General features: G+C 40.2%; 1 protein-coding gene across 12 annotated transcripts in view; it reads left to right on the top strand.

Moving 5' to 3' along the window:
- The window catches only part of LIMCH1 (LIM and calponin homology domains 1), a 331,834-nt gene that overhangs the window by 117,600 nt on the left and 190,492 nt on the right, over positions 1-23,742 (top strand). For all 12 annotated transcript variants that reach the window (XM_086705163.1, XM_086705162.1, XM_086705161.1 and 9 more), the window contains exon 2: positions 9,730-9,800. In XM_086705163.1, the coding sequence (XP_086561289.1) occupies positions 9,730-9,800 (71 nt within the window). The remainder of the gene's footprint in view (positions 1-9,729; positions 9,801-23,742) is intronic.

Below are 23,742 nucleotides of genomic sequence, written 5' to 3'. Positions count from 1 at the left end.
GTGAAAAACAGGATAGTTGATGGGGCTAGATTGAATTAGCGTTCTTAGGAGAAGAGGGAACTCATTCAACTAGCAGGGAGGTAAAGAATGCTGTGGACCAAAGGGTAAGGTAAGCACCTGGGGAAGGGGAGGGATGGCATCCAGAGCCTTGATAGAGGAAAGAGAAGGTAGATTTCTTCCTTTTGAGGAAAGGATGAAAAGGTAGGTGTAGGTACTGTATATAAAGTGATGTGTGGGAGGCTGGAAGCAGTGGTCCTAAAGGAGGTCTGGCCAGATGGTTTCCATCGCACTGTGATTCCAAAAGCAAAGCCATTCTATATTAAATGGGGGTGGTAGAATCTGCAAGGAAGTAATTGAGAGCAACAAGCAAAATGTCATTTTGGGACTGTCTCTTTGGGAATGGAGAATTAGTGGGAAATGGGGAGAATGACTGCCAAAGAACCGCACCCTTGCCTTCATCTTCTTTTGTTTCAGGGGTATCTCTTTTGTTTCAGGATCGAGTACAACCCATAATTGTAACACGTAGATCCTTTACTGTCTGGGCCATGCTCACTCTGGCACGTCATGTTCTACCACCCCGCCCCTCCCCACCTGCCTCCCTCCTGTGGTCAGCCCTTAGAACTTTTCCTCTTTGCTCAGAGAAACCCGTACAAGTCTTTGTGTCTGCCTGGAGTGTCCCACTTCATCTTCATACTTTGGAGAATCCCTCTTATCCTTCAGGACCAACTCAAATGTCAGCTCCTCAAAGGTTTTCCTTGACTGTCTTAGGCAGAGAGAGTTCATTCCTTTGCTCAGATACTGCACAGAATTGTGCTTAGGAACATGAACTCTGCAGTCACACTACCAGGGTTTGATCCTGGCTCTCCTATTTAGTAGATTTGTGTCCTTGGGCAACTTACTTAACCTCTCTGTGTCTAGGTTTCCTTGACTTTAAAATGGTAATAGTCCTAGGATCCACCTTACTGGGTTGTTATGAGGATTACATAAAATAATATTTGGCGAGCATCTAGAACAGAGAGGGATGTGATACGGTAGTTAGTATGTGAAGGTGAACTGTTATCCTTCAACTATTCCTTTAGTTGTGCAATTCGTGTTAATTGCTTCCTCTCTGGTCTTGCAGAGCTGTGTCCATATTTCTCTTCCAACACCTACTATACTGTTCGATCTTTCCCCTTGGATTGTGGACTCTTACTGGGTAGGGTACAGAGCTTGTTATTTTGGTTTCACACACACACACCTATTACTTTGCCTGGGATGAAATAGGTATTCAGTAGATGATTGATTGGTTGGCTGCTAATTCTGGTTCAGAGGAATATGACTTATGATTGTTTATGAAGAGTTCCCATAGAAACTTGGTTTGATTTTTCTAGCAACCCCACAAAGGAGACGGAAATAGCAGCGGATTTGTTTCTCAGTAAATGTGAAAAATAAGAGCAGTTCTGTACTGTTTTATTTTGCAATTTAAGTGTGAAAATATGCAGAAATGTCCTTTTTTATTAAATAAGTCAAATATGATCAGAAGACAAGGAAGCATAATAAGCCACAGATAATCTTCTTTGGTGAATTTTAAAGAGGTATTATTTTTCATTTACTGTTTATAGTAGGAAATCACTACCTTCTGAAAGCATACCTTTTTTTATTATTATTATTTCAACAAATATTTATTGAGTACCTACTGTGAGCCAAGTACTTTTCTAGGCACAGAGTATGCAAACGTGAAGAGAACAAAGAAAATTTCCCATTCTCACCTGACTGGGTGGAGCTGGACAATAAACAAAATAATAATGTAATATCAAACGTACCTGTTTTTGTACAGCAATTTAGAGAAAATATCCATGGTTTTCAAAAGTTAAGTCAATCTATATTAAATTCTGTATTTTCTTCAATTGCTTGAATCCAGGGACCATTATTTGTCAGCCAATAGAATCTCCTCTTAAGATCATTATAATAGGGTTTCCAACATTTATTTAAAATCTTCTTCATTGGGACACCTAGGTGGCTCAGTCGGTTGAGCATCAGACTTCGGCTTAGGTCATGATCTCATGGTTTGTGAGTTCGAGCCCCGCATTGGCTTGCTGCTCTCAGCACAGAGCCCACTTTGGATCTGTCCCCTGTCTCTCTGCCTCTCCCCTGCTCATGCTTTCTCTTTCTCAAAAATAAATAAAAAACATTAAAGAATATTAAAATCCCCTTCAGGCTTACAGTTTATTGGTGGACTTCAGTTTACCCACCAGATTGCATTTAAAAAAAACCCTGAAGATTATGAAAACATTTCTGAAATACAGTTTGTATAAATGGTAATGATCAGGCTGGGAGACTGATTCTTGGCAATCTTTGGCTATTCATGGCAATTAATAACAGTGGTAACAAAGTCATTAGCAAAGTGTAGCATTTTGATATATAACGTGTTACATTATAAACACATCATAAAAATATCACCATAAAGTTCTGTGGATTTTTATTAGACTGTTTTTTTTAAATCCTCCATATTTCAGTTATTTGAATGGTTTAGAGTAGTGCCATTGACATGAACAGACTCAGAAACATAATTACCTTTTAGATCAATGAGAGGGAAATCAAATACAGATGAGCTTACTTAATAATTACGTGCATATAGTGAAGGAAACAATCAGCAAAACTAAAAGGCAACCGACAGAATGGGAGAAGATATTTGCAAATGACATATCAGATAAAGGGTTAGAATCCAGAAATCTATAACTTCTCAAACTCAACACCCAAAAAACAAATAATCCAGTGAAGAAACGGGCAAAAGACATGAGTAGACACTTCTCCAAAAAACACATCCAGATGGCCAACTGACACATGAAAAAATGCTCAGCATCACTCATCATCAGGGAAATACAAATCAAAACCACAATGAGATACCACCTTACACCTGTCAGATTGGCTCACATTAGCAACTCAGGCAACAACACATGTTGGCGAGGATGTGGAGAAAGAGGATCTCTTTTGCATTGTTGGTGGCAATGCAAGCTGGTGTGGCCACTCTGGAAAACAGTATGGAGGTTCCTCAAAAAATTAAAAATGTAACTACCCTATGACCCAGCAATTGCACTACTATGCATTTATCCACGACATACGGGTGTGCTGTTTCGAAGGGACACATGCACCCCCATGTTTATAGCAGCACTATAAACAATAGCCAAAGTATGGAAAGAGCCCAAATGTCCATCGATGGATGAGTGGATAAAGAAGATGTGGTATATATATATACAATGGAGTATTACTCGGCAATCAAAAAGAATGAAATCTTGCCATTTGCAACTACGTGGATGGAACTGGAGAGTATGATGTTAAGTGAAATTAGTCAGAGAAAGACAAAAATCATATGACTTCACTCAGATGAGGACCTTAAGAGACAAAACAGATGCACATAAGGGAAGGGAAATAAAAATAATATAAAAACAGGAAGGGGAAAAAAAAAATTAAAAAAAAAAAAAGAAGAAGTTAGGGGCGCCTGGGTGGCGCAGTCGGTTAAGCGTCCGACTTCAGCCAGGTCACGATCTCGCGGTCCGTGAGTTCGAGCCCCGCGTCAGGCTCTGGGCTGATGGCTCAGAGCCTGGAGCCTGCTTCTGATTCTGTGTCTCCCTCTCTCTCTGCCCCTCCCCCGTTCATGCTCTGTCTCTCTCTGTCCCAAAAATAAATAAACGTTGAAAAAAAAAAATTAAAAAAAAAAAACAAAACAGGAAGGGGGACAAAACAGAAGAGACTCATAAATATGGAGAACAAACAGAGGGTACTGGAGGGGTTGTGGGAGGGGGATGGGCTAAGTGGGTAAGGGGCACTAAGGAATCTACTCCTGAAATCATTGTTGCACTATATGCTAACTAATTTGGATGTAAATTTTAAAAAATAAAAAATAAAATTCAAAAAAGAACTAAATATAATTGGAAAAAAATTAAATTAAATTAAAAACATAATTATGTGCATAAAATAGTGTGATGACACATTGTGATGTCCTCTTGCTTCTGCTTTTGCTTAATTGCTAAGATAGATGAAAGTGCTCCTTTTCCTTTAAAACAATCAATGTTCCGGTAAGTTATCCATTCATTGCGTATTTTAATCTGACACTTATAGCATGTCCCTCCATTGCTGTAAATAGCAAATCTTTTGCTTAGTAATGAAAGCGAATTAACCCTGAACCATAAAGCAGGAAAGAAATCTGTTATTTCTTGAAAGAAAGAAATTTCTAGAATTTCTTTCTGTTATTTCTAGAAAGAAATCTGTGCTTTCCTGAAACGCACACAGGACGTAGATGTGGATATAACTGCCACCATAAGTGCTTCTGAGGATCTCTTTGAATGGGGAGATGTTCATTATGGCCACCCTTGACGTCATGGTGGTGTCTAGGGTTTGGCCCATGTGCTCCTATCAGTTTTTTGTTGTTGTTGCTTGTTTGCTTGTTTTTCTGGTGAATACCTTCAGGGAACTGAAGGAACTTTGGCTTTTACTATGAGTGAGATGAGGAGGTATTGAGGGGTTTTAAGTGGAGTAGTGACATGATCCAACTTTATGGGATTCCTCTGGCTGCTCTATTGAGAATAGATGGAAGGGAGGCAAGGTAGAAGCACTGAAGCCAGGTAAGGGACTTATCCAGGTATAAGATGATGGTGGCTTGGAGTAGGTGGTAGCATGGAAGCAGTGAGAAGTGGTTGGATTCGCGATAAGTTTTGAAGGGAAAATCAACAGAATTTGTTGGTGGGTGTGATTGGTATGAAAGGTAAGGGTCAGCTGAGCCCTTGTGCTAAGCTGAACAACTGCAAGGATGAAGCTGCAAGGATTAATTGATCAGATGGGTGAGGATCAGCAGCGAGGGGAGAGCAGGATTTAGGGGAAATGATAAAGTGCTCTTGACATTTCAAGTTGCTCTTCCACTGCTAGTCCTGGGATGCTCCTGAACCTGGATTCTCTCACCACCCACTCCATGTCCCAGGTCCCCATTTCAGGTTCTCTTTAAGAACTTTACTAGATCTTCCCATCCTGCTCTGTGTCCTTGGAAAATCATAAGGAGCTCATGGCTTGGCCAGCACCTTGTCTGAGAGGTTATTGAGAGTCCTTAGTCAGTTGGAATCCAGGTGGGAAGGTTAGTGAAGAGTTTGGGTGGTTATTGTTCCCTTACCTTGCTCACAGATTGTTGGTAATGGTGGTTGAATCTTGGCAGCCATATTGTTTTTTATAGCAATGGCTTATGCTGTCATTAAGGGAATAGTAATTAGTCTTTAGAGTTAAAATAAATGTGTGGCATTGTAAACCCATGATAAAGATGTTACTGAGAGGCGTTGTTGAGACAGTTCATTCAAAATCCTGATTCCAGTTGAAGGTCCTCCTTTTCTGATTCTGAACTGTTGGCTTACTTTTGTATACTAGTTCAGGGCTTTGTAAATTTTACTTTGCATGTGAATCATGGGGATCTTTTTTGGATGCGGTTCTGATTAAGTAGGTCTTATAGGAATGGGAGGACTGATAGTCTGTATTTCTAATGTTAATTCCAGGTAAAGATGCTGCTGCTACTAGTCTAAGAACCTAACTCTTCAGTGGCATGGTCCTTGTTGAATTTCTGGGGTCTATTCCACTGATGACCCTCCCAACAAAGATCTAGACACCTCTATACTAAATAACGTGGCCCTGGAAGAAAGGGAGACATTAAAGTCAGTGGAGAGCAGTGAGAAGGTTATGCTGGGACCTGTAGACGCAGGAGCAAGGAAGGAAGCAAAAGAATAGAGGCAGAAATGATCACCTTCCTCCAAATGCATGGCGTTTGTTCCCATCTCCAGAATTGGCAGTCTAGGAAATTGAATTTAATCAGACTACATCTTGGAGGATGTGGATTAGCAGGCTGACTTGGGACTGTTAAACATATCTACTTGCAATATTTCACTGACTACATGTCATATACAATATAATTTTAAATAGCACATGGGCACTTTAGGTGGTCCATGGACCACCAATATTTTCTTATAATCTTAATGGTCCTGTTACTGTCTATTTATGGTATGAATTTAGATATCTGCTCTCCTCTGCAGTCTGTGAGCCTTCTGCATGCAGTGACCATGTCTCATTTGTATTTCTATCTCTAGGCCCTGCCCGTCATTATGGCTCAATAAATGGAAAGGGGCTGGGTTATCTTGGCCAGAGATTCTGTAATAGATGTAGGTAAATTCTCTTGGGTTTCATTGTTAGTTAGCACCATTTGTGCTAGAACATAATAATTTTAACAAAAATGTAAAGACCTGGGGGAAAATGTTTTCAAAATTTTCTAATGACTTCTTGGTGAATAGGGGTCAGTTTTATAGATATTAGTGGTGTTTTGAGAATATAAATTAGGATTCAGGAAGAAAATGCTAAACTGTTTAAAGTCTGTGTTTAAAATCTTAGCTTTGTAAAGGACATCTTTCCTATTTATTTACAAACTGTAAATACAAAATACTTTTTATACATTTTCTCACCATCCCTTAAATAAGAATGAGAAGATATTAACAAAGGACTTCCTTCTTCCTTTCTCCTTCCTTCCTTTCTCCCTCCCTCCCTCCCTCCCTCCCTCCCTCCCTCCCTCCCTTCCTTCCTTCCTTCCTTCCTTCCTTCCTTCCTTCCTTCCTTCCTTCCTTCCTTCTTTCCTCTTTCCTTCAGGCATACATTTTATTGACTTTTGATTTGCCTTTCTAGTGGGATTGGCAATGAGGATGTTTAGTAATACAATTTGAACTATGGTTTACAAGGAAAAGTTGGGATCACTTAGTTTCCTTAGACTGCTCTTTAAAATACAAACAACAGGGGCACCTGGGTGGCTCAGTGGGTTAAGTATCTGACTTGAGCTCAGGTTATGATCTGCAGTTTGTGGGTTCGAGCCCCGCCCTGGACTCTGTACTGACAGCTCGGAGCCTGGAGCCTGCTTTGGATTCTGTGTCTCCCTGTCTCTTTGCCCCTCCCCTGCTTGAGCTCTGTCTCTCTCTGTTTCTCTCTCAAAAATAAATAAATATTAAAAAAATAAAAAAACAGACATCAAACAACATTGGATTTTCTGATGATTAGTAGTGTGTATTAATTGTACAACGCTTTAGGAAAATAGGGAAAATTTAAAGAAGAAAATAAAAATCACACCTGCTTTCCACCATGAAGAGGTAACATGTTGGCACATTGTGTGTGTGTGTGTGTGTGTGTGTGTGTGTGTGTGTGTGTGTGTGTATCTGTCTATTTTGTAATAATATTCTTGTCTGGTTTTGGAATCAGGTAATGCTGGTCTCATAGAATGAATTGAGAAGTATGCTTTCCTCTTCAGTTGCTTGGAATAGCTTGTGTAGAATTGCATTATTTTTTTTTTTTATATAGTTGTTGTAATTTACCAGGTAAACCTTCTGGGGAAGTTACCTATTTCTTTGTTGAATGAACTTGGTTGATTGTGTCAAGAAATTTCTCTAGTTCATCTAAGTTGGTGAATGTATTAGTATAAATTTATTTGTAATGTTCCCTCTTAATTTTTTTAATTAAAAAATTGTTTTTACATTTATTTATTTTTGAGAGACAGAGAGAGACAGAGCTCAGGTGGGGGAGGGGAAGAGAGAGAAGGAGACACAGAATTCGAAACAGGCTCCAGGCTCCAAGCTGTCAGCACAGAGCCCAGTGCGGGGCTCAAACCCACAAACTGTGAGATCATGACCTGAGCCGAAGTCGGACGCCCAACCGACTAAGCCACCCAGGCACCCCCATTATTCTTTTAATGTCTATAAAATATGTAATGATATCATCTGTGTCATTCCTGTTGTTGGTAAGTTGTGTCTTTCTTTTTTGGCTAAAAACCAAAGGTTGTCGATTTTATTAGCCAAAGATGTATCAATCTGGCTAAAGTTTTCTCAATTTTATTGGTCTCAAGTAAGTAACTTTTCATTTCATTGATTTTTTTCTGTATTGCTTTTTGGTTTTCTGTTTGATTGATTTCAACTGATACAGTTTTTTTCCTTTTTTTTCCTACCTAATTTGGGCTTAATTTGCTTAAGGTAGAAGCAGAATTTATTGATTTGAGATTTTTTTTTTTCTGATATAGGTGTTTTGTGCTATACATTTCCCCAAAATACTGCTTTAGTGTCTTTGTCACATTCTTCCACTACAAAATATATTCTAATTTCTTTTTATTTCTTCTTTGATCAATAGGTTTAACATTGTGTCACTTAATTTAAAATTATTTGGGGATTTTTTTCCTAAGATATTTCTGTTACTAATTTCAAATTTAATTCCACTGTGGCCAGATGACATGCTCTTTTATGAATTGAATTCTTTTAAGTTTGTGGAGACTTGTTTACAGACCCAGAAATTGGTCTATCTCAATACATGTTCACTGTGAACTTAGGAAAAAAAATATGTATTCTGCTACTGTAGGGTGAAGTATTGTTGAAATGTCAATTAAGTCAATTTGGTTGACAGTGTTGTTCAAGTCTTCTATATCCTTATTGATTTTTTGTCTACTTATCAGTTATGAAAGAGAGATAACATACTTCTGGCTCTAGTTGTGAATTTGTCTATTTCTCTTCACAGACTTTTTTTGGTTTATGTATTTTGAAGTTTTTATTAAATGTAAAAATGTTTAGGATTTTTATGTCTTCCTGATGAGCTAAACCTTGTGTCATTATGAAATGACTTTCTCTGTCCTTGGTATTATTATTTTTTCTAAAATTTTCTTTGATATTAATATCCAGCTTTTTAAAATTAGCATTAGCATGTTATTATCTTTTTCTATTCTTCTATCTTTAACCTACTTCTCTCTTTATCTTTAAAGTGCATTTCTCCTAGGCACCACATAGTTCGGTTTTACTTTTTATTTCCAATCTGACAATGTCTGTCTTTTAATCGGGGATATTTAGTCCATTTATATTTAATGTACTTATTGATATGGTTAGGTTTAAGTTTATTGTGTTGTTATTTACTTTTTATTCCATATGTTCTGTATTCTCTTTTCCTCTTTTTCTGTCTTTTTTCATTGTTAAGAGTATTATGATTCCGTTTTATTTCCTTTTTAAGCTTATTAAGTGTAACTTTTTATTTTGCTGTTTTAAAGGTTGCTTTAGGGTTTTTAGTATACATTTTTACCTGGCATATTCTAGATAGTCAATATATACTTACTGAATGAACAAATGATTGCCCTAGGTGCCTAGGGCAAAGGGCTGCTGAGAGCCAGAGGTATCAAGAATGGTCATCAGTCCTGTGTTGTTAGTCATTCCTTTCCAGCTTTTATTTTCCTCTTTCACACCAAGTTAGTATGGATATTGGCTTTAATATTCCTGTCTTGATGTTTGTCTCTTGAGGATAGGTGTCTGTATCTTCCCCACTACTCACCCCCCCCATAATATTTTAACAAACAGATGTTTTATCCTTAGGTGGTGCTTTCTGCAGGCTTTTTTGAAAGTGTGTGGATTGAGGCTGTGGCCTTGACTTATCATGGCCAAACCCTAAAAGTAACACCCTTATCAGGAAGAACAAACAATTTAAGGAATTGGGTAGGAAAAAGCTTCAAAATAATGGTCTACATTTAGGATTAGCTGATCTCAGCAAACTACACATAGAAAAGAAATTCAGACCTAACAGATTTTCTCCATTCTTGGAATGCCACCAGTTATTTCAAGCCTCTTAAATATTAAAAAAAAAAAAAAAAAATTGAAATTCTTGATTAAAAAAGAAAAATTTATGCTCTCTCTCTCTCCCTCTCTCTTTTTTTTCCAGCAAGTAACCGGCAGAAGTTTTGGTGATAAAGATTTTCGGACAGGGTTAGAAAATGGAATCCTTCTCTGCGAGTAAGTATAGCCTATTGTTCAATTGGTTTTGCTCAAGAAGAATCATCAATACTGTTCAGTTCATCTGTAAAGCTTCGTATTTTGTTTTGCATTTTATTCATAGTTTGATTCTGAGATTTTAAAAAATCACTGGGCTAGGCAGTAAACCTAAGTAGGTGAGGAAGTTTTAGCGTACGGTAGGGGGGGAAGTGATGGGGACTGTGGCATTTCTAATCAGGTAAAGAAGATGTATCTGGTAGCTGCTACTCAGCTCCAACCAATATTTGTAATGTAGGAATCTGGGCCCAGGTAATTGGAAGGATGTGGACCCATTTGTAGTGAAAGTAGCAGCTTTTCTCCCCTGTATCCCCCAAGCAAAAGCAATTTGTGCCATGTGAAGCAATGCATCTAATTACTTACAACTTCTTAAAGCATGGCAGTTAATGTTCATCACTGGGCTTGCTCCCCTGACGCATTTTGAATATATTATGCTACTGGCAAATTTCAAATGTGAACAATAACTGCCATGTTTAACTTTTATGGTTTGAACCTGGGTTTTGTCATAAAGCACGGCTGTGGGGATGGTTTCAAGAGCTTTCTGTGAAGTGGTTCTAGACACAAAATAAACTAGAGACTTAACACTTGGAGATGGATGAACATACACTTTAAGGTCTCCAAACTTGAACTTAATAGGCTCTATAATTCAGTTACTGATTTTTGTTCCATTGAGGTGAAATGTACATACAGGAAAAGCACAGCTCCAGATATACAACCTGATGGATTTTGAGAACTGTGTACATGCATGTAGCCTAAACCCTGATGAAGATATAGGACAGCAAATTCCCTCTTGTCCCCTCCCAATCCATCTCAACCACCTCTAGAAAAACACTGTTCTAATTTCTACCACCATAGCATTTATTTGCCTTATATCTTGAACTTTGTGGATGTGAAATTACATAGAATGCACCTTTATTTTGGCGACTTCCAGAATATTGTTTGGGACCTACCAATGTAGTTGAAAGGCTTCCGGTTTTGGAGCCTGAGAGCTAGAAATGCAAGTCTTAGTGTACCCCTTAGATCATTTAACTTTCTTGAGTCTCAGTCTTTTCTTTCTAAAATGGTAATGAAAAGTTACAACTCTTGCTTACTTCATAAACTTTTTATGAATTTCAATGAGATAATGTGGGTGAGGTGCTTTGAAAAATTACATCTGCTATACAAATGTTGATTATTAGGCAGCACTTTTTAACACAGTTCATGCCAGCATTTTTTTCCTGCTCCCCACTGTCCTTTTTTCCTCAAAGAGAAATTAACATGCCCTGATTGCTGTTTCCATTCCTTCCTTCCTGTGGAGCCTCTTCTCTCTTCTCATACTTTACTTCCCTCATTGCCTCTTTTCCCTTTATTAAATCTAAATCTGAGCTCATCTCTTACATAAACCATACTTAGTTTAGCATCTCCCCAGAGATAAACCCAGGCGGGCTCCAGATACTTCCCTTGTGTTCTAACACCTGCTTCTCCAGTGATTCTGGGCTTAGCCTTCTCCTGATGTTACAGACTAGCCACAATCTGATCTAATTTATGTGCATCATGCTGTCTTAATTCTGTTGAGGTGGGTCTTTGGTACCAATTTTTGTTTAGCTAACATTTGCTTCAAAAACTCTTGTAGGCGTCCGTCTCTCCACTATATTCCCGTGAACAAATCTGTGAAGGAGTAGCATTGCTTGCCAGACTTTAGACTGAGAAGGCTCATCTGAAGCTGAAGCTCTGGGTCTGGAGACATTTGCACGCATAGAACTTGCTTCTTACCTAGATAAAGATGTTGAGTCAGAGGATGGATTCTGTCATGTGAGCAGTGGCACTATCCATTGGCCTTTCACAAACACATTACTGAATGTTAGAGTTGTTTAGGGGTGGAGGGATGGGGCTTGGGCCTAGGAAATATTATGGTTAGCCAAGATAGAGGCACAGATGATAGCCAGGGGCCTCCTTAAGTTACAAAGGGTTTGGACTGCTGACAGCCAAGAATGACGCTGAGTGAACTGGCCAACACAGAGGCTTGGACAAGTGTTGCTGAACGGCCAAAATAAGTGAGTTATTGTCTAAGTCTTCTACACGTGGAAGATTAGACCCACTGGTGTATTTGAAGGAGTCTGAGGACCAGGGTCAAGTCTTGGCTTCCTTGTGGGACTCCAGCTGGCAGCTCCAGCAGAGTTTGCTAAGGTGAAATGAACTGCATCAAAAGAGCCAGTAGCATGAGTCTCAGTCAGAGGCTTTGAGGGAAAGCTGGGTCAGCAGCTGGAGAAACCAGATACAAACAGATTTCTAAGTCCAGGACCCACAGAGCAATGAGAAACTAAAGCATGGCCCCAAAGCTGAATGCACTGAAGGTTGGGAGCAATGGAGGAAGATTTTCCCCTCGTCTTTGGTCAGGGCGGGGGCACGGCTAAGTTTTATCCAAGCTGGAGCATACTGGGCTGCTGTAGACTGAGATCAGCAGGTTTGTTTTCTGGGACTTGTATCCAGAGACCCATCTGGCAAGAAGAGGGACTTGCACTGTTCCAGGGGTGGGGCTGGTTGATGGCAAGGACCAAAAGGCAGGAAACTCCGTTTGGAGGGTCTCAGGAAAGTGTGGGTTCCCAGACAGTGGATCCATACAGTTTTTAGGCACCTGTGTTTGGAGCGTAGAGAAGCATGTGTAAGGCTGTGCCACTCTGTAGAAGCAGAGGGAGTTTCGTGGATGCTGGTGATTCAGGAGTTCTAACTGCAAACCTCCACTCATGTAGCAACGCTTAACAACGTAAGAAGAAATCCCTATAATTTCAGATTTAGAAAACTAGCAATTCAGCTCTTCTGAGACAGGCTTTCATAACATACAGCCCTCTTTTTAAAAATTGTTGGGTTTTTCAACTTTATATTATTCAAAACAGAAGCCCAGTTGGTGTCTTGTAATAGTGTAATGACCCCAGTTGAAAAATACATGAACGGCATCAGTGAATGATTCCTTTTGTTCAGCAAACTCTCGTCTTTTTGTCTGAGTTAGATCAGCTCTAAATGGTGGTTGCAACTGGAGAGACATGCTCTTTGTTCACTAAACATTTCCTGAGTTGTTTATGAGTCTGAAAAAAAATTCATAGTTCTCATCAAACAGAGGTCACCCTTCTGTGCCTGGGGCCTGATTTCCCTTCTTACCAAACTTTCATGTGGCCTGTAAGAACTATTATCATACCCATTTTACAGAGGAACGAAGAGCGGCACAGAGGATTCAATAACTTGGCTGAGGTTATACAGATAAGAAAGCTTTACATTCAGAAGTCTGATTCCTTAGCTTTTGCTCTGAACGACTGTCCTGTGCCTACAGTTGGGATTTCAGTGGGAGAGAGAAGCAAGAGGTTTGGTTGGAGGTTAGTGATGGTGGCATGGAATTGGTGCCAGAAAACACTGAGCTAGCAGAGGAGGGCAGTGCAGAGGATAACCACTAGGTCTCAGCATGACGGAGTGTGAAGGAGGACTGCATGGGGTTGGTGGTCTTGGGATGTAAGTATCAAGGGCCTGGTGGTCCTTCTTAAGAAGGCAAGTCCCATGAGAGTGAAAGCATGAGAGAGCGAAGAGGCTAAGGAGGCTCTAGTCTGCAGAAGATGTAGGGATTTCAGCTTTCTTACATACAGCCGTCAAAGCAGATGGAGACAAAGGCAAGGGTGCTGATGTTTACTAAGGACTACAGAGACAAGAGAGAAAAGACTGGCGCCTACAGGCAGCATATAAGGTGGAAATGGAGTAGCGTCAGAGTCACCCTGGGAGCTTTTTTTGACTTTGCCTGTCAAGTGCAGTACCCATGGCTTTGCATAGGCTGCCCCCATCTTCAGTAATACTTCGGCATAAATGCATAACTCACGGTAATAGCAAGTACAAACCAGACTCTGCGTGTGCCAAGTAGAATTCTAGTAGATGTGTTTTTGCTGTAATCATTTCTCTCTTTCTCTGTTGATTTTGCCAACTGTGTGTACTTGAAGTTTGGAGGTTAAACGATCAAATGATGTGAGTCCTCTGCGGAGCAGTAAATAAAATGGGGTCAAAATGTGGCAGATATGTGACTTCAGGGTTTAAAAGGAAGGCTGCAAATAACTATTCCCTAAGGAAGTCCCTCCCAGTACAGTGTTGCTGATGACTGCCGTCTACTTCCCTGTCCCTGGATCAGACTGTTTTGAAATAATTCCAGAAAGGAAAGTTTCTGACTTGGTTTCCTGGCTATGACTTTATTATTTAGATAGAACTCTATGGAATTCTATCTATATCAGGGGTTGGCAAATTATGGCCTTTGGCCTGTTTTTGTACTGGTTTTCTCACTAAGAATGGTTTTTATATTTTAAGAGGGTTGTAAGTAAAACAAGACAAGAGTTGGTATATGGCTCATAGAGCCTAGAATGTTTACTATCTGATCCTTTACAGAAAGTTTGCCAGCCCATAAGGACTATGGGATAAATTTTGGATGTAATTGTTTACCCACATAAAGTTAAGTGAGTTTGGGCAGTGCAAAAATGCTGTTCAGGTAAATGAAATAACTTTTTAGAAAAGATTTTCTCAGGACTTTTTTTTTTTTTTTTAAGCTTATTTTGAGAGAGACAGAGACAGCACGAGTAGGGGAGGGGAAGAGAGAGGTGGGGAGATAGAGAATCCCAAGTGCACTCTGCACTGATAAGTTGTGGGGCTCAAACCTATCAAACTGAGATCTTGACCTGAGCCTAAACCAAGAACCAGATGCTTAACAGACTGAGCCACCCAGGCGCGCCCCGTTCAGGACCTTTTAGAAGTCCTTCTTCCACCCAACTTTTTATTTTGAAAAATTTCAAACTCATAGAAAAGTTATAAGAATAATATAAGGATTATGCATATAGCCTGCAACTGGATGCAAATGTTCAGGAAAAAAGAGGCATATGCAGAAAGAGATCAAGTAAGTATGGCAAGATGATAATATAGTTAGCCCTTGAACAACATAGTTTGAATTGTGTGGGTCCACTAACGTGAGGATTTTTTTGATAAATACAGTGCAGTGCTATAAATGTATTTTCTTTTCCTTATGCTTTTCTTAATAACATTTTCTTTTCCCTAGATTATTTATTTATTGTAAGAATGCAGTATATAATATGTATAACATACAAAATATATGTTAATTGATTGTTTACATTATCAGTAAGGCTTCTGGGCAACATTAGGCTAATAGTAGTTAAGTTTTGGGCAAGCCAAAAGTTATACATCAGTTTTCAACTATGTAGGGGGTAGGTGCCCCTAACCCCCATGTTGTTCAGGGGAACTGAGCATACAGGGTATATGTTCTCCTACCTTCTCTGTTTGATTTCTCATCCTCCCTCACCCCATTTACTTTCTTTTTTGTTACCACCCACAGATACACATTTAACAAAAGCCAATTCCTGTGCTTTTAGGAGATGGTATAGTGGAAAGTGAATGGATCGGGGAACACTTAGGTTGAATCCTATGCAACTATACTAATAGACCAAAAACAGTCAGAAACTGTGGTTTCCTATGGTTCAACCGAGTTAAGAGCTCACATCCTCGGTTTGTCTCCTATGTGTCCTCAAGCAAGTTACCTAACTTCTTAGAACCCCAGTTTCCTTAGCTATAAAAACCAATGTAATTGTACCTAATTAATAGAGTTCTTCTGAGGATTAAATGAATTGATGATATGGATAAATCTCTTTGTTTAGTGAGTGGAACATAGCAGACACTTAAATATTAACTTGTCTCCCTTCATCTATGGAATGAGGAAATCACTACCTCATAAGGTCCCTGAGAGATTCCAGGAAGAGAATACTGTAAAACACTCAGCAGTGTTTGGTGCTCGCTTGGCACTCTGGACCACTAGCTGTTCTCATTATTATTGTTGGAAATAGGCCCGAAGTCAATTATGAATATAACATTGTCAATGCAACTCTATGTCAAGGGGCACCCATCAGCTCTTTCTCTAGGACAGCCAACAAGCTACAGGATGAACGAACTGGGATTTTCCTTTCCAGCTTCTCTTGCCTAGCCTGTGATCAAAAACTGGGCAAGAAAGTTTGAGTCCCTTACAAACTTGATCATCTGTGAATAATGAGCTTTGGCTGGCAGAAGCTTGAGGCCTAGAGTGATTGTTTTGAAAACAGTAACCTTGACCTCTGTGGTGATGTCATTTCCTCTCACTCTCTCCAGCCTGGTTTCTTTCTCTGGGAAGCTGTTCCAGAATCCTCCAGGCAGAGTGAGTAGGTTCCCATCTGGCTTCTAAGGACCTGTACCACCTCAGGGCTGGCATGTATCACAGTGTTTCTACCTCTTTGTCCCACACCTACTTCCTGTACCAGAGTGAAAGCTTCCTGAAGACCCCTTCTGTTTATCTTTGTATTTCCTTCACTGGACACTGTTCTGGCACATAACATGTCTATTACACGCACCTGTTGAATAAATTGAGTCCAGTAGTAAGATTGCTATCTAGATTACCTAATCATCAGTGACGTTAACTTTCTCCTAGTCTTAGTTGTCATTGTCAGTATCGTCCTCTGTCTCTGTCCCCACCCCTCCGGTCCCCTGCCCTCTTCTTTTTCTCCTTTTTCCTTTTTTCCTCTTTCCTCCTCTGCCTCCCCTCCCCTCCCTTCTTTCACACACACACACACACACACACACACACACACACACACACACACACACACTTTTACATAAAGAATAGGGCCATCCCTGAAGTCTAGAGACCAAAGCACAGAAGTATCTACTTTTAGTATAAGAGCTTCCACTACATCCCCATCTTCTTTGGAGTTATAGAGGTCAAATTATGGGTTTTGTTCTACAGATGTGTTTTCATGGAATGCAAAGTCTGAATATGTCAGTTTGCAAATAATAAGTGACCAACAGAGAATGTCTTGGTGTATTTTTGTCTCAGTTCTTATGTTGGTGAAATAATTGTCTGAAGATAAGAAATCTGTTGGCAAACACTTGTCTATATGACCACTGATGAATGAGCTGCTTATTCTAAGAAGGAAGGCTTGTCCTGGATCCTTGTCCTGATTTCAGCGTGAGATGTGGTGTGCCACAGATGTGTACTAGCCTTCTAGGACAGGTTAGAAGTTGATGGTGTGACTTTGCATGGAGACACTTTGTCATATGGAGGATTTGTTAGATGTTGACCATGTTCTGCACAGCCCCAAAGGAGGAACTGAGAGACATGAAAAGGGAATGGAAGGCGTGATTCCTGATCTTCAAGAGTTTTATAATGTTTTTGGGGCTTGAACACACTCACAAAATAGTTAAGTAACAGTGTAAACCAATATGTGAGTAAATGCAAGTGACCAAGATTTAATAAGACATTAGACAAAGGAAGATTGTTATAGTTTGGGAGATAGTTATTGGAGAGATGCTACATCAAGTGAATTTTACTTAATGAGAATAGTCTGAGGGAAAGAGAAAGGCATCCTACACAGAGACAAGGGCAGAAGGCAAGGTTTGGGGTCAGAAAGGAGGATGCTGTGTTTAGTATACATAGAAGAGATCTGCCTGACAACAAGGAGGGTTTCTTTTTCTTCATTCAAGTAACATTTTGAAAAGCCCACTTACAAGTGTGGTAAGTTACTAGGAAGTCTAGTATACTCTACAATTAAATCATGTAACAGGGGTGCCCTGATCAGATCTGGAATCTAAATCCTGACTCCACAAGGGGCATAAACCCCACTTCTCTTGTAGAAGAGACATTAAGGTAGAGATCTGAATGAAGAGTAGAGATTAGCCAGGAAATAAGGAGGGGAGATGGAAGTAGGGAAGAAGCATGTTATAGACTGAAAGAGTAACATGTCTTAGGTCTCTAAGTGTATTAGAGGAATTACAAGGGACTCCTTGGGCCAAAATATAGGAAACAGAGGATGATGGTGTGAGATGAGGGTAGATGGAGAGGAGGAAGAGGCAGGAGCAAGATTGCTCAGGGCCTTGGAAGCCATGGAAGGACTTTGGGTTTGACTTCCAGAACAATGGAAATAAGAAGAATGCTGAAGAAATCACAGGACTTAGTAAGGTAAAGGATATAGATAAATGAAAGAAATGACTACAAAATAACTAGTGTTTCAGTTATTAATGGCAAACAGAGTAGGGCCCCTGATGCACACTGAAGAGGATCCTTTATTTGTTGGGAGAGGTCATGATTTCAGTTTGGGCAAGGTGAGTTTTGGATATAGAAGGCCCACCTAGGGGACAGTCCGGCGGACTGTAGGGACAGGGGCCTGGAGCTTAGAGATGAAGCGATGCCTTTCACTTCCTCAAATATGATTTGCCAGCCATTGTTGGACATCAGGGCCAAGCTGTGATTTGTGACAGTCTCTCTGCAGAAAAGATCACATCAAGAAAGAATAGCAGAACAAGGTCTCCGTTTGAGGAAGCTTCACCACCGGATCAGGGACAAGAGAAAGAGAAGCTCACAAAGGGGGATCAGAGAGATGAGAGGAAACCCAGGAAAGTATGTCTTGGAAACCAAGGAGACTAAGAAGACTTTTAAGAGGCTGGTGGTCACCTGTATTACAGGGCCCCAGCAGAGGTCAGCTTGCACAAGACCTAAGAAAAGGTGTGCCTTACTGGTAGAGAGAGGCACTGGAGACCTTTGTCAATTAATAGCTGTCTCTGAGAACTGCCAGACCAGTGATCATGATTCCACATTGGTTGTAAGTCTGGCTCATTCTGTTACATCATTTCAGTAGGCTCTTGGTAGAGTCCTTATCTAATGTAAACTACATATGCAATATTTTCCTCAGCTATTAAAAAAGAAAAGAGGTTCATCTGGCCTAATGTCTTCTTTGTAGAGCGACTATATAATATAGTTTGTCATTCAATTGAGATGGTTTTGAGAGTAAAAAGGGGTGTCGACTGGCCAAGACACTAGAACGACAAATGAAATCTGAGCCTGTCCTCAGCAAACGGGGTTGTGTGTGGTCGGCCCGGTTGTTGGCGACTCCAGACTGATGCCTTCTAATCACCACTGCTTTGATCGGTATCTGCAAACCCAACCCTTGTTTAATCCTCACAGCAGCCCTGGCAGGTGAACAATCTGGGTGAGCTCTTCCCGCCTCCCTTCGTAATGATGAGATGGAGACCTGGGACGGTAGAGCGCAGTGTGTCTTCGCACGCTTTGTCTGGAGCTCTTTCACTAACCCAGATGCTCACTCAAATCTCAGCAAGCTTGGGTCCTTTTGCCTTTACTGATTTTGGCCTTAGCAGGCTGGTAAGAATTTGATAGGCCTTCTGTGTAGGGTTCTCCTTTGTCTTTCGACCATATCACAGTTGGCTTCGCTGACTTGGCCAGTCTCCCACTCTTTGGCACCAAGACTCATTAAGCTTTTAAGTTCAAGTGAGGACATTTCAACCCACTCTTTTTTTTTTTTAAGTTCTCCAGTGAAAAGCTGCTTTTTGTTTGAAGATTGGCCTGGCTTAGGTGGGGACTTAAGCAAGAACTGAGTATCCCAACAGCCTTCTGTTAGGAAAGATGAAAACAGATGAAAACCATAGCAGGAGAATCTGTAGGATTCATAATGAGCATAATGGACTCCCAGTGTTGTCTTTTTCCTTCTTTCGTTCTCATGAAATAAACAGCTCTTGGTTCCTACTCAAAAGAGGGACTCTTAACGCAGTGTGTGTGTGTGGGGGGGGGGGGGGTGGTTACTGTCCCCATTCAAACTGTGCCTTGGCATCAATTACAGGAGTCTGCTGGATGGGGGAGGGGGGAACGTGTGTGCATTTGAAACATTCTCAAGCTTATCCATCTTTGCAAATACTTTGTCCGTTAAAATTATATAATCCTGGTCGCAACTTCTTTTTTCTTAATACACAGCTTTACATGACCTAGACTCAGTAGGGAAATTATACACTTGTCTTTATGCTGCCAGAAAACGTGTTTGAAACTTAATTGGTACAGTTATCATTCAGGAACCACTCCTCTCAAAACGTGGTGATTTCTTTCACCCTGCCAATCTGTGCCTTAAAAAAAGTATTAAACTTCTGCTCACTTAAATCACGTGCTTAATCTCCTTACTCCTGAACAAATTTATTCCACATTTGTTGGAATGATCAATTGACTAAAAAAACATATAACAACAGGTTTAAGTATGGGCTGCTTGTGTGGTAGAGGGGAAACTGGCCCATCTCATTGCCTGCCTTTGGAGTTACATGCTGGATTAGGCTTTGCTTGTATTTGAGAGGATTTAGTAGCTCCCTAATTGTATTTCCATAATAATCCATTTTTTGATTGTCTCTACTGGGCTGTCAGGCTGGGTGGGCTGACTTCCCACAATGAAGTGTGCAAAATTCCTGCCTCAAGCGTGCCATTCCAAATGTTTCCTTTGGTAACCCACAGAAGAGGACCCTTTTAAATAGCCCACCAAGGACCCGGTTTTTAAATGATCTTTTTTTTTAAAGTTAACTATGCAGAAATAGACTTCCCTCTTTATATTAAGGAAAAGAAGAAAGAGTGAATGACATGACAAATAGCAAGTTAGGACTTTATGGCTGAGCGATTAGCTCTGGTGCTTGCCTTTCCTTATACCACTGTAGACTCTGCCATGAGTCCAACATTCCCAGACACGACCTCATCATGCCTGGTACCCTTCCCCCAAAATAGGACATAATTCAAGTTCCTTTGCCTGGAGCCCGGTGTCCCTCACTGGGTGCAGTGTTTCTATTCTATCTTCACCATCCCTTTGCACTGGCTACAGAAAATTATTGTATTGATGATTTTCTTTGTGCTTCCCCATCTCTGTGCCTTTGCTGCATTTTGTTCCAGCCACCTGGGGTGTTCACTTCCTGTCCATTTCCATCTCCCTAAATCCTAAACCCACATGTTGGGTGTCTTTTCCTCCACTAAGATATCCCCTCACCACAGCCTACATTCAGTGCTTCCTTCCTCCTCTTAGCAACCGTGATGGGAACAACCATACATCCTGGGGTGGAGACAACTGTGATTTCAAGTGCTCTCTGTCTTGTTTCTGGTCTGAAAAGTGTTTTGGCTATGCCTAGAGCAAGTAATTTGTCTTACACAGGGCACTACTCATGAGATTGTATGTTTTAACTTTCTAGTTATGAATTCTTGATACAGGGACAGTGACTCACCTATCTTTCTATGCTGAATGATGCTTCTTGTGTAGGAATGTAAAAAGCATTTTGGAGGAAGAGTGGGAAAAAGGAAGATTACTCCAAAATTCACATTTTCAAATTATTAACATGTTTATAACTAACCAATGTGTATTAAGAACACGCTATATTAGCTGAAAATGCATTGTAGACCTAAATGTAAGGGCTGAAACTAGAAAGTTTTTAGAATAAAACATAGGAGTATATCTTTGTGACCTTGGATTAGGCAATGGTTTCCTCATATAACATCAAAAGTACAAATGACAAAAGAAAAAGTGGATAAATTGAACTATATCAAAATTAAAAGCTTTTGTCCTGCAAACGATACCATTTCCCAGCTCACAGAATGGGAGAAAGTAAGATGATATTTGCAAATCGTATATCTGAGAAGGGACTTGTATCTAGAATATATAAAGAACTCATAACTCAATAATAAAAGAATAAACAATCTAATAAAAATGGGCAGAGATGTCTGAATAGATATTTCTCCAAAAAGGACATAAAAATGGCCAATAAGCACATGAAAAGATGCTTAACATCATTAATTTTTTGAGAAATGCATATCAAAACTATAAGATACCACCTCAAAGCTACTGGAATGGCAAAATTAAAAAGGAAGGCAATGTGTGTGGTATGGATGTGGAGGAATTGGAACCTTCATATACTGCTGGTGGTAATGTAAAATGGTACTGCCATTGGGGTGCCTGGGTGGCTCAGTCGGTTAAGCGGCCGACTTCGGCTCAGGTCATGATCTCGCGGTCCGTGAATTCGAGCCCTGCGTCGGGCTCTGTGCTGACAGCTCAGAGCCTGGAGCCTGTTTCGGATTCTGTGTCTCCCTCTCTCTGACCCTCCCCCGTTCATGCTCTGTCTCTCTGTCTCAAAAATAAATAAACATTAAAAAAATATATTAAAAGATAAAATAAAATAAAATGGTACTGCCACTTTGGTAAATGATTTGATAGTTCCTCAAAAGTTTACACATTAAGTTATCAGATGACCCAGCAATAATACTTCTAGATACAGATCCAAGAGAAATGAAAACATATGTCCAAACAAAAACTTGTATACAACTGTTTGTGACATTATTCATAATAGCCACATGTTGAAAACAACCCAAATGCCCATCAACTGATGAATGGATTACAATATTATTTGGCCATAAAAAGGAATTAACTACCAAGGCATGTTATAATATGGATGAACCAACATCATTATGCTAAATGAAAGAAACCAGTCACAAAAGACCACGTCTTATATAATCCTATTTATAGGAAATGCCTGGAAAAGGCAAATCTATAGAGACAGACAGATTAGTGGTTGCCTGGGACTGGGAGTTGTGTGTGGGTGGGGTGGGAGTTAAAGCCAATGGGTAAGGGGTTTCTTTCGGGGGAAGGATAGTTAAAATTAGTTTGCAGAGATGGTTGCGTGATCCTGTCAGTGTACCAAAAAAATTGGATTCCACACATTCAATGGGTGAGTTATGTCTCAAGCTGTTAAAACACACACATACAAAATGCACACCCGTACACTCACTCATAATGGAATTTAAAATTTTTGCTTCACGATCTTTCAAATGCTATCTAGAAGACTCATTCCAAGTGTCATTTAGTGCATTTCTAGAGGTACTAATATCATATTGTAATGTGCTGTTAATATTCTAGAACTTTATTGAAGAGCATGTACTGTAGATTGAATATACTAATATTCTACTTCCAATAAGATTTAAAGAAAGTTTCCAAATGGAAACTAAAATGAGACATCATAGCATTAGACATAGAAAGGCCATGGGATGGGGAAATGAGGAAACTTTGTTGCTTAAATACTGTAGTTTTTCTTCCCTTAAAGGTCTTTTCCTACCACAGACGAAAAGGCTTTACTTCTAGTCTGATTCCTCCCCTGCCAGAGCCTCTGACCTCCAGAACATATTCTCTGTTCCTCTGAATAAGACTGCATTTTGTATTTCTACTGCACCCACAGTAATGTGGCCTGCCCAAGGGGAAGTGACCATGGTGTTTCCTCCCCGGTACCCTTCCCATTGTGTGTCCTGTGGGACATCAAAAAGAAGAACCTAGAGACTTTACTGCTTCTTTTGGGGCCAACCAGCTCCCAGCAGTCCTTTAAAGAGGAACAGGGTGACTCCACTCATTTTCATCCCATCCCACAGACCCAACAGGAACTTACTAAAATAATTGTAATTGGTGGGAATGAACCAGAAGCCTGTCAGTTGGTCCTTGTATGGTGTGATTTCTTGAACCCAACTCTAGTCTTGGTGCTGAGAAACTGGTTAGGATGTGATGAAGAATAACAACCAAAGTTGCCAAATCGTTCGTGGCTCTGAAGTTCATTGCAGTTTCAAAACTGATGTTTTGGGTTTCCCAATACTTTGCAATTGTTGCTCATTTTAATATCACTTTACTCAGCAAACAAACATTGAGGCCCTACCAAGAGCTAGCCCTTCCAGTAGAGATGGGGTTGCAGAGAGAACTAACCCTTTGCCTGATGGGGATGTTGGACAATTTCTGTGATGTGTGATAGGTAAGGAAGCCAAAGAGTATTGGAATCTAGAGGTGAAGATATAATCTGTACCTCGGAAATGGGTGAAGAAAAGGTAACATGTAAGCTGGGTTTTGAAGGATGAGTATGAGTTTGCCAGGCCACAAAGGGGTCAAGGGAGGCCTGTGGTAATGGCAAGTCAGAAGGAATAGCAATAACTTGAAATGCTCAGCAACACGAAGGTGCTTTGAGTGCTCAGGGAAGAAACTGTGACCAGAGCCTAGGACAAATTCAAGAAGGGGCAGGCTGGAGATGAATGGTG

The sequence above is a fragment of the Puma concolor genome, chromosome B1 (assembly GCF_028749965.1).
Source record: "Puma concolor isolate L17-30 chromosome B1, mPumCon1.1.hap2, whole genome shotgun sequence".
In the NCBI taxonomy this organism is placed as follows: domain Eukaryota; kingdom Metazoa; phylum Chordata; class Mammalia; order Carnivora; family Felidae; genus Puma; species Puma concolor.
The sequence above is the reverse complement of the archived record's forward strand: the minus strand, read 5'-3'. Positions and strand labels throughout refer to the sequence as shown.